Here is a 9,489-nt window from a genome sequence, read left to right as displayed (position 1 = left end):
TGGCACGGGCTCCCAAGAAAAGTTTGGAAAGAAGTTGGCATAGCTGCATGATTATAACAATGCACAAGTGATATATGGAATATGAGCCATTAAATAATATGTTTTAAATTATGCAGTTTATACATAATTTGATTGTTATACTCTCTCTGAATGAGTCAGATGGTCTGAAATCAAGAACTTTTGGCTCCTCATCCAAAAGTCAGAATTAAAGGCTTCCATTGTGTATTTTTAACTTTGGCAATCAAACCTTCAGGTCTGTGGAATGAAGTAGAGCTTTGTTCAAGTAGCAGAGCTACTACTTCCCTGTAGGAAAGGTGAGTCCCTAGCATTATCACTGGTCACCTCATCTACGGTAGGAGAGTGTTTTGGACACTTGTGTGATGGTACCCCAAAAATGGTCTTTGAAAAATACACTCTGCAGTGATGTGCAGGTTCACGTGCTGCACATACGCTGCAAAAACTTGCCAGGTGGCAGAAATGGTTGCAGTCGAGTAAGGTGCCGCTATGCAGAAAGTAAACAAAAGGCTTCAGAAGCACTGAAACAAACATTTCTTTCCATTTTTAATTCGGCTCCTTTCCATTCAAGACTCACAACAAGCGTTTACAGTTGCTGATATACGACACAAAATAATATCATCTAGTTGCAGTAAACCCCATCCCATTTCTCACCTGTTGGATGAGCAGCAGGAGCACATACAAGGAAGGAGGCAACATGTCTATGAAAGCATTACGGGGAGCCCGAGGAACAAGCTTCGAAGAGAGTTGTGCAGCCACCTGTAAGGTTAAATGGATGAGCCATCCTTTTCAGCGTCGCTGAAGTTTGCCACCACCTCAAGCAGCCGTTTGAGGATGCAGTGTCCATGCTGTCAGTCTCCTCGTGGCATCTGTGTGCGGTACTTGTGCTTCTCTGCTGGCCCAGTGCAAACAGCAGTACAGACTAGCCGATCACTCTGGGTAGAAGATGCTCGTTTTCCCTCCCCCTGCCCCCTTTAACCAGCACCATTGTGGTAAAAGAAACCTCTCCCTCCTAAGGAAGATGTGCCGGCTACCGTCGCGCCGCATATAGTTAGGGAGCGGCTGCGATGTTGAGCGCCACTGAAATGCAGTTCTCGCGAAGCGTGGCGGAGTTTCTCGTAACTCTTAAGGAAAAGGAAGGAGTCAGAGGCGGGGGAGGCGAGATCTGGGGCAGCGCCCAAGAACAGCGAGCGGAGAGGGAAGGGTCCGCAGGTGCGCCCGGCGCCGCCTCCTTTCCGGGGCAGCTGAGCGCCCTCCGCCCACCCGGCGGGCCAGCCGCCCGCCGCAGCCGGCTCGCGTTCTCTGTGCGTGCCCGGGGAGCCGCACCAGTGCGGCGGCCAGGCAGTAATGCCCCAGGTAGCGGCAGCTACCGGCTGCGCCTGGTCCTCGGGGCTCGCAAAAGCAACGGGCCGGCTCCGCGAGCCCCGCGGCCGCGCTCGCCTCCCCCGCCGGAGGGGCCGCCGCCTCCCCCTCCCGCCCCGCCGGCTGCCGCCGCCGCGGGGCCGCGCGCGCGCTGGGACCCGGCGGCGCCGCGCGCGCGGAATCGGCGGGGCGGCCCCGTCGCTCATTGGCGGAGGCGCGGCCGGTCATCGTGGCGTCACGGGCCGCCCGGGGCCCGTCGCTGCCTCCGGCCCGTGCCCCCAGTCGCGGAGCGGCGGCGGGGGATGGCAGCGGCCGGAGGTCGGGGAGCAGGTGGGGAGGCGGGCGGGCGGACAGACAGACAGACAGACAGACAGACAGACGCGCGCGCGCGTTCGCGTGGCTCCGGATGAGCGGGGCGCGGCGGGGAACCGCCGGGGAGCGGGCGGGTGAGGGAGGCCACCTCAGAGAAATGACCCGGCAGCCGGGGGGGGGGGCGGGGGTGCCCGCCGGCGGAGGGGGCGTGTGTCCGTGCCCTCCCTGCCCCCCGCACCTCAGCCTGGCGCCCCCGCCCGTTGGAGGGAGGTCTCCTCAGCGGCGGAGCCGGAGCGGCTGCCGCCCCCGGACCGTGCCAGAGCCGGGGTTCCCCCTGAGGGCGGGAGCGTCGCGCCGGGTTGGGGCGGCGGAGCGGGGGCGCCCCCCGGCCCGCCTGCGGCAGGGCGGCGGTCTAGGTTGGCTCGTGCCCGGCGGCCGGCCGGGAGCGGCTGGAGCAGCCCGCGGCAGAGCCAGGCTCGCGTCCCGTCCCTTTCACCAGGTCCTGGCCCTGCGAGAGAGGGCGCAGCCATGGTGCCGCATCCCATCCCGGAGCCCGTGCGTGGCTGAAGCCGACCTCCGCCGGAGAACTGCAGCGGAAGGCGATCCCTCAGCGTGACTGCCCCCGGGGCAGCCACCCCGCTTCCCCCCGTCATGGAGGCGGGTGGCTTGGAGTGGCTGCTGGTCCCGATGCGCCAGCTGGTGTCGTGGGGTGCTGCGGGGGCCATGGTGTTCGGCGGCGTGGTGCCCTACATTCCCCAGTACAGAGACATCCGGCGGACGCAGAATGCAGAGGGCTTTTCCACCTACGTCTGCCTGGTGTTACTGGTCGCAAACATTTTGCGGATACTTTTTTGGTGAGTTGGTTTTGTGTGTGTGTGTGTGTGTCTGCCCAGTTCTGAAGGTTCTTGCTTGCTTGCTAGTTGTAAAGCTTTGATTTGGAATATTTGAGGAAATAACGTGTTTTACATACTTTCCTCCCTCTCTCGAAGATCAAAATACTGTCTTTCCATAAGTGGGTGACTCTGCATTCAGTAAAATGAACCGGGCTCAGGAGCGCTGTCTGTTACCCTTGCCAGATCAGTGCTCTGATGTTCCAAGATGCAACTTTTTAACTTGTTGGTAAAGAAAGGAGGTTTATTCTAAGTCAGATTTTTTTGTTGCTTACTGTATTTTACATTTCCCTTGCCCCTCTAGCTCCATTCGCAGAGTGAAGGCCCTGGTCCCGCGCACTTATTTTAGCATCTAGTGGGTATTAACATCATTAGTACACTTGCCATATGTTCTTGCATTTTCCCGGGATGCCGACTCGCTTCAGAGGGGGTTCACTTCTAGAGCTCCATGCACAGCTACAGATGAAAATATTCATTCTTTGATAAGCAGGCAAAAGGTGGGCTATCTTTTGAAGCAATTATTTTTGTTTTCAACACCACTTTCAATATTTAAAAGCAAGTTTGTTTCCATATTTAGGTCTTGTGCTGCTGGACAAAGAAAATGTTATTAGGGCGTGATTTCCGTGAATGAATTTTATTAACTTGTATTCCTCATTACTTCTTATAATATAGATGCTATAACACTGGGAATGTACTTGAGAAACCAAAGATGAAACAGTCAGGGAAATTACTGCAACTAAGAACAGTTATTCTAAGAATATTTTGACTACAAAATACTGCTTTGTAGTCCACAAAGAACTGATAGGTAACAGGCTACATCCTTTTGTTGGTTTCCAGTTTCTTTTTAAAGCTCCTCTGACTTTTTAAGTATAAGGAGCTTCCTGGATTCTTCTACAGCAAAATGCAACATGTAAGTGCTGTGCTGGAGTGCAGAAAACAGGGGACCCTGTCTTGGGACCACAGCTGGCAATCAAACTGAGGAGTCATCGCTACTTGTTGCATTGGACCTATGGTTTCCTGGGGAGAAGTGTATGGAGCAGCTGTTGGAGAAAGCAGAGAGCAGAAGGGAAGTAGAGGAACTTGCAGGGGGAAGAAAAGTGAAAAGCCCGAGTTGACAGTTTGAGAAATAGAAATTGTCTAATTTCTTGTTTCACTGGAGGTAGTTGAAATATACAAATGATTTGCACCTGAATGGAGATGCTGGCAGTTTCGAGGTAACCCAGGCGAGTGCATCTGTTAAATGAGACTTGGACTGTGGAAGAACTGAAAGATCTTTAATTTGAGTTGATTTTAAGTATATCTAGTTAAGAGATGTGCAAAAGAATAAATACTACAAGTAATGAAAAGTTATAATTTATGTCAATGTTAACAGATTTGTCAACACTTCAAAAGAGAGAGAATGCAGTTATATGGATAAGATTACGTAATTTTTTACTGTGAGTATTCAAGCCACGTAATAGTATCACTCCCTGACACATACTAGCTCTGTGTAGGCTCTGGTCATCTTGGAGCTCAGCGATGGCATGGAATGGCTTCATGCAGCATGTGCATAGGTGTGTCTGGCTACAGGGGGAGAGTAAGGTGTGCTGCTGGCTTGTGCTACAGCCACTTCTATAAGGAGATGTTGCAGGCATGAGCCTGCAGAAACCTTTGTCTCTACTTACAATGAATCGTCTGTCTCTAGTTCTATTGAACTAAAAGACAGAAAAGAAGACTTGCATAGTGATAATTCAGTCTTCCCTGAGAGAGAATATTTTGCTTCTCTACTTATAAAGGTTAGGCATCCCTGGTAGTTCATTATAAACACCAGTAAGTCATGAAAGCAGCATTGAGGGTGGATATTATCCTTGGGCATATGGATGATTAAAGGAAGATATCGGAGCAAGAGCCTCTGACTTCTGTGAACATGTTTAAAATGTTTGCACCCATAAAGCAGCTTGGCAATTCAATTTTCATGTTAGTTGTTTAATATCACCTATGGCTGATGTATTATCTGGGACACAGCGCTCTAGATAGTTTGACATAAACAGCAGAATTATTTTAATTGTGTACGTAATATTCATTGGAGGGAATTAGAAGGTTTTTGTTTGTTTTGTTTTAAATTTATTAAATAATTTGATCCATTCTTGTGCCGGAACAGAACTGTTCCTACAAGTAATTTTGTTTTGTGTTTAATTTTCCCCTAATCTGACTTTCGAAGTACCAGTTGATAAGGTTACTCCTCCTTCCCTTTAGCAAACTAGTCCAGACCTTAATCCAAGTCTCTCTTCTGAAAACTTTACTGACATATAGCTGCTGTTTTCAATTGTTTTTAGTTTCTCTTCATTACCCCTGGTTATTAAGTGTATGATTTGTGCCAGATTCATCCCTCCTGACTTCCCCTCCACCCTGATCCAAAAATAAGTATGTAAAGTTTTTAAGGTCTACCACTTTCAAGTTCTAATAGTGTTGCTTTTCAGGCCTTAATTATTTTTTAGGATGGCTCATGGTTGGTGTTTTTGAAGTTCTTTTTTTTTTTTAAAAAAAAAGACATTTCTGTAATTCGTTTCTGTTGTTACTTCCAGATTTTCCCTGAATTTCATATATTCTTGAATCTGAGGCTCACAGAGTGCAATGTTATGTATTTCAGATGCATAGGCAACAGGAACAGACAGTTCCTGCCTTTTATGCCATATTTCCTCTGTACTTTCACTCTTGAGTAGTGCTGATCTTTTTGTATCTCTGTCACTCATAACAGACCTTTCCCCTGTGGCTCTACTATACTTTGTTCGCCTCAGCTGTGGGGGCAATTCCTTCACTTGCTATTTGTGAATTGGCAGATTCCACATGTTCCTAGAACTGGACTTTGTTATCTTAGAGGTTTGGGGTTTTTTTGGTAATGTCTGGTTTTGCAGTGGGTGAAGTTTTACCGTTCGTCTCCCCTCCAAATAGAGTATTTACTTCCTAATCTTCTTGGCATGTTTTATGTGTCAATAGAGTTGCAGCTGGTGTATTGCACTGTGACAGTAGCCAATGAACAAAGTACTGCTGAGATCAAGGATAACAATCCTGTTTCCAGTTACCTGTTTTCACAATTTCTCTTCATCCAATTAAGACTGTCTCCAATGGTAAGCCATCTTTTAAAGTCAAGAGGACTCAGTGCAATGCTTCTCCTCCTTGTCTTCCTCCCACCTAATCCCTTAGTTTCAGGGTGTGCTCAAAGAACTTCTGTTTGCTAGTGATGACAGTAACACATTATCCATTAAGTAATTTTTCATGCTTCTCTGTTTCACAATGTCTCAAAATGTCACCTTTAAAGAGACATTTCTGCTTTTACTTATGTGTGTTCGGCCTTGCTGTATTCCAACAGAGTTATATGCCAGAACTTTGTGGAAAAGCAGTGGGAGAGCACTTGTCTGCAAGAATGAAAACTGCATATGGATAGCAGTGGGCATGATTCCACTTTGCTTTGTTTGTGCACACATGGCTTTTGTTTAGGAGAAAGAAAGTTTGACTGTGCAAACTTGTGCTTCAGTGTGTTGACCGTATGTGAAGTCTTTAGCCCTTTTAAAGAGGATTCTGAAAAAAAAATAAATTTGAGAAGTAGATGGTCTCTGCTCACAGCATCACACAATGGGGTCTCTGTTTACCAGCGTGAAAAGTAGATTTTGTGCTATGACTAGCCTTGATATCAAGTTAGCTTTATTTTTAGTAACAATCTATTGCTATAATTTTATATAACACTTCAAAGCAGCGCTTATTTTGGGGTGCCAGTGTAGCTGCTGGTCATGATTTATGATTGGTATCAGCTGCTCCTTTGTTCTAGTTGCCATTGTCAGTGCTGCTTCTCCTGTCTGTCTTCTCCAGACCCCATAGGTCATTGTTTCTCGCTCTCCAATCAGCTCAACTTCTGGACTGGTCAGCCTGGAGAAGGTCTGTGCTGTGGGTAAAGAGGAAGAGGCAGTGCAAAACTCAATGCCTTTGTAATTCTGGTACATATGAACATGTATAGAATGCTCAAAAAAAACTGATACAAATTTTTTCCCCTCTGCATTTTTAATAAAACACTTCATTACCAGTTTTGTTAGCTAAAGTCTTATTGTACTTGCTAGAGTTAGCTCCGATTTCTTGTTCAAGACTGGTTGTTAAAATATTCAAGGGACACCCTGAGTCTTACTGATGCTTGAGCTATGAGGTGGTTAATCATCTGGTTAAGCTGTCCTAGGCTGTTTTGAAGTTGTGGGCCAGCTTCAGAATGCACTGTGGCACTTGAACTCAGTTGTGACCAAGATGGACATATCTTCTTGGTTCATGTAGCCTGCAGTCTGCCAGCTGACTAGCTTTGCATTGTCATCATCAAGAACAGGAACAAGAAGGCAGGCGAGAGTTGTGTAATCAGTTGGGGGTGGAGGATGCAGGAAAACTTACTTGTGAGTTCTCCCTCTCTTCCCCCTTTCTTTTTTTAAAACAGAGCTTATGAGATAAATTATGGTTTCTTTTAATATTAAAATCAGAATAAATAGCTAGAGGAAAGGGAACTGCAGATTTCTTAGAAGTCAGCAGTAGGCATTTTTATTTGTATCTTGAGTAAGTTTAGCCAAAAGTAGTTACGCTCCCTGCTAGTCCCAGAAGTTTTTGGACTTTCTTTCAGTTTTGCGGTCCATAAAATGTTTTATGTAGTAGTATAATATGGTTTGTATATTTTCCAAGAAGACAATATTCTTTCCAAAAGTTTTGAGATGCAATTCTGTGGGCCGCTGGCCTAAACGTCATACAGCAACACCATAGAAATCCAAACAACAGAAAATGAAACAGTCCAATTTTGGAGTTGTTCTTGCAAAATAGTTGCCTTAAGACAAACTGTGGAAACAAGTTCTGGCAGTCAGGGAAAAGATGAAAACTATGGATTATGTTATTTTTGAGCAAAGGTAACCCTCTACCCATTCCACATCAGTTCACCTGAAACAGAGCGGGTTCTGAAAACTGTAACGTCAGTAGATCTGGGAGCTCTCTGTGCCGGAGTCCGTGGAATAAGCTCCCTGTTATGAGTAGAGGTTTACTGAGACAAGTATGCAGCTGGAGGTAATTTATAGGAAAATGTTGGACTTGTTGTTGTCTGGGGTAGATTCCTACATAGTTATTTATTTTGCTGTAACACCTATCATGCTACTTGTGGATCAGGTCCCTGCTGTCAGGTGTTGCTTTGGCTTCAGGTGGTGGGCCAGTGGCGTCTGTTTGTAGGACTTCCTGTGGGAAGGAGAAACTTGCTTTTAAGACTTCTGTTACTAAAATGATTCTTGCCAGCTTTTACCATGTGGGGAAGGTGGGTTGATGCTATAAACCAAGCTGACAGAGTGACTACAACTTTGAAAGATTGCATTACATATGGCCTGCTGGTGGAATCTTGCTCAGATACTGAAAGCAGAAGTGTTACGCAATTCCTCCTCCTTTTTATAAATGCCAGAGAGCAAGGATAAAATGCACTGCTCTTTTGTACAAAAAGTAAAGGTAAAGTAGGATTTTGTACGACCAAGTGAGAAGCTTGTTTTGGGTGCTCCATAAAGTCCTGGAAATTTACGTGTTAAAGAGAAACTTTCATATCAAGAGATCCTGTTGTAAAACTAGTTTGTTTCTTGTTCTTCCTGCTGATTAAATTCTGTAACTGTATGGACTGCCTCTCAAGACAGCTGCCGTGCTGCTACACCAGGCTATCTGTCATGGCCCTGGTGGTGCGTGCAGTATCCTGCATGCTTTCCATCTTGCCTAGAATCTGTAACTTCCCAAAGAGCTGGAAAAGCCGACCCAGAGCGGTGAGGCCTGGAGTAACTTTGGTGGTTTCCACTCTTGCGGTGAGTGGAACTGCCTCTGTGACCTGAGGCGGTGCGGTGTTAGGCCTGCCCGTGTATGGGCAGAGGACAGGTGAGGCCCTGCCCCGGACAGGGCACCGCCTGGGACAGCAGCCAGCGGGTGGAAGCTGGGACAGCAGCCAGTGGGTGGAAGCTGAAACGGCTTCCAGCAGCGTAGGAGGAAACGGTGCGGTCAGGGTGATGGTGATCTGGTTGCACCAACAGCAGTCAGTTTCTTTTCAGAGGTGTCTTAGGAAAGGAGATAAGCAGACCTTTTGTGTTTGGTATGGTTTGGGCTTCTTTTGCACAATCGGCATTTGCTGTTTTGAGTAGGCCCAGGACTGGAATAGCAGGATTATTGCAACAGGATTGAGTTGTACCGATGGAATTACCTAGTTTTCTACATGACTAGTTAGTCTCTGCTCTGGCTTGAATGTTCACTTCTCTTGTCTTCATCACCCTGAACGTGCATTAATTGTTTTAAGGCTGTTGAGATACTAATAAAATGTAAGCCCTTCCCCCCCTTTTTTTGCACATTTGACTAGTATAGGGAAGAAGAGTTCTTTTGTTTTTACAGTATTAAGTAACAGTGAAAAACTCTTTGTCTCTCTGTAGTCTGACATATAAAGTCTGAGTTCCCTGAATACTGCAAGTGTCACGGTTGTTCACTTTATGTGACAAAACATTGTAGTTGTGGGGTGAAAATGCAGAATAATGATGGCAACTCCCTCATCTCCAGGACTTCAAAGTTGTTCTTTTCCGTGAGCCCGTTCTAGTATCCTAAGGCTCTTCATCTTTCTCTCATAGTCAACTTTAATGTTCCTCCCCTCCCGGCTCCTGCTTTGGCAAAGATAGGAATCACCTCTGCGAGGCAGAAAGTAAACAGAACATGGAATAGCACGCTCTCCTTGCAGGGCTTGCATCTTGCAGTGCACCTGGCTCAAGCTGGCATGAGGAGTCTTAAACTGGATTAGTGTTGCTTTGGCAGGCCCTAATATCAATGCGAGGTAGAGTAAGCAGCTTGGAGTGGTGTTTGTTTCCATGATCCTGAGCAAAATGAGTGTTCTGGCTTTACTTTTAAAGCT

The 9,489-nt window shown here is 46.7% G+C and overlaps 1 protein-coding gene across 5 annotated transcripts in view; it reads left to right on the top strand.

Annotated features, from left to right (window-relative positions):
• Nucleotides 1-1,328: 1,328 nt before the first annotated feature.
• SLC66A2 (solute carrier family 66 member 2) overlaps nucleotides 1,329-9,489 on the top strand; it is a 68,768-nt gene continuing 60,607 nt past the window's right edge. For 3 of the 5 annotated variants that reach the window (XR_012994686.1, XM_076330666.1, XM_076330662.1), the window contains exons 1-2: nucleotides 1,641-1,707; nucleotides 2,189-2,543. Coding sequence is in view for 4 of the 5 variants with exons in the window: in XM_076330666.1 (XP_076186781.1) it covers nucleotides 2,341-2,543 (203 nt within the window). In the remaining variant the exon portion in view is untranslated. Of the gene's footprint in view, nucleotides 1,372-1,639; nucleotides 1,708-2,188; nucleotides 2,544-9,489 lie in introns of those variants that run through there. The other 2 variants (XM_076330665.1, XM_076330663.1) reach the window with 2 other exon arrangements.

Source organism: Aptenodytes patagonicus, chromosome 2 (assembly GCF_965638725.1).
Source record: "Aptenodytes patagonicus chromosome 2, bAptPat1.pri.cur, whole genome shotgun sequence".
Lineage (NCBI taxonomy): Eukaryota > Metazoa > Chordata > Aves > Sphenisciformes > Spheniscidae > Aptenodytes > Aptenodytes patagonicus.
This window is presented reverse-complemented; position numbering and strand designations above follow the sequence as displayed.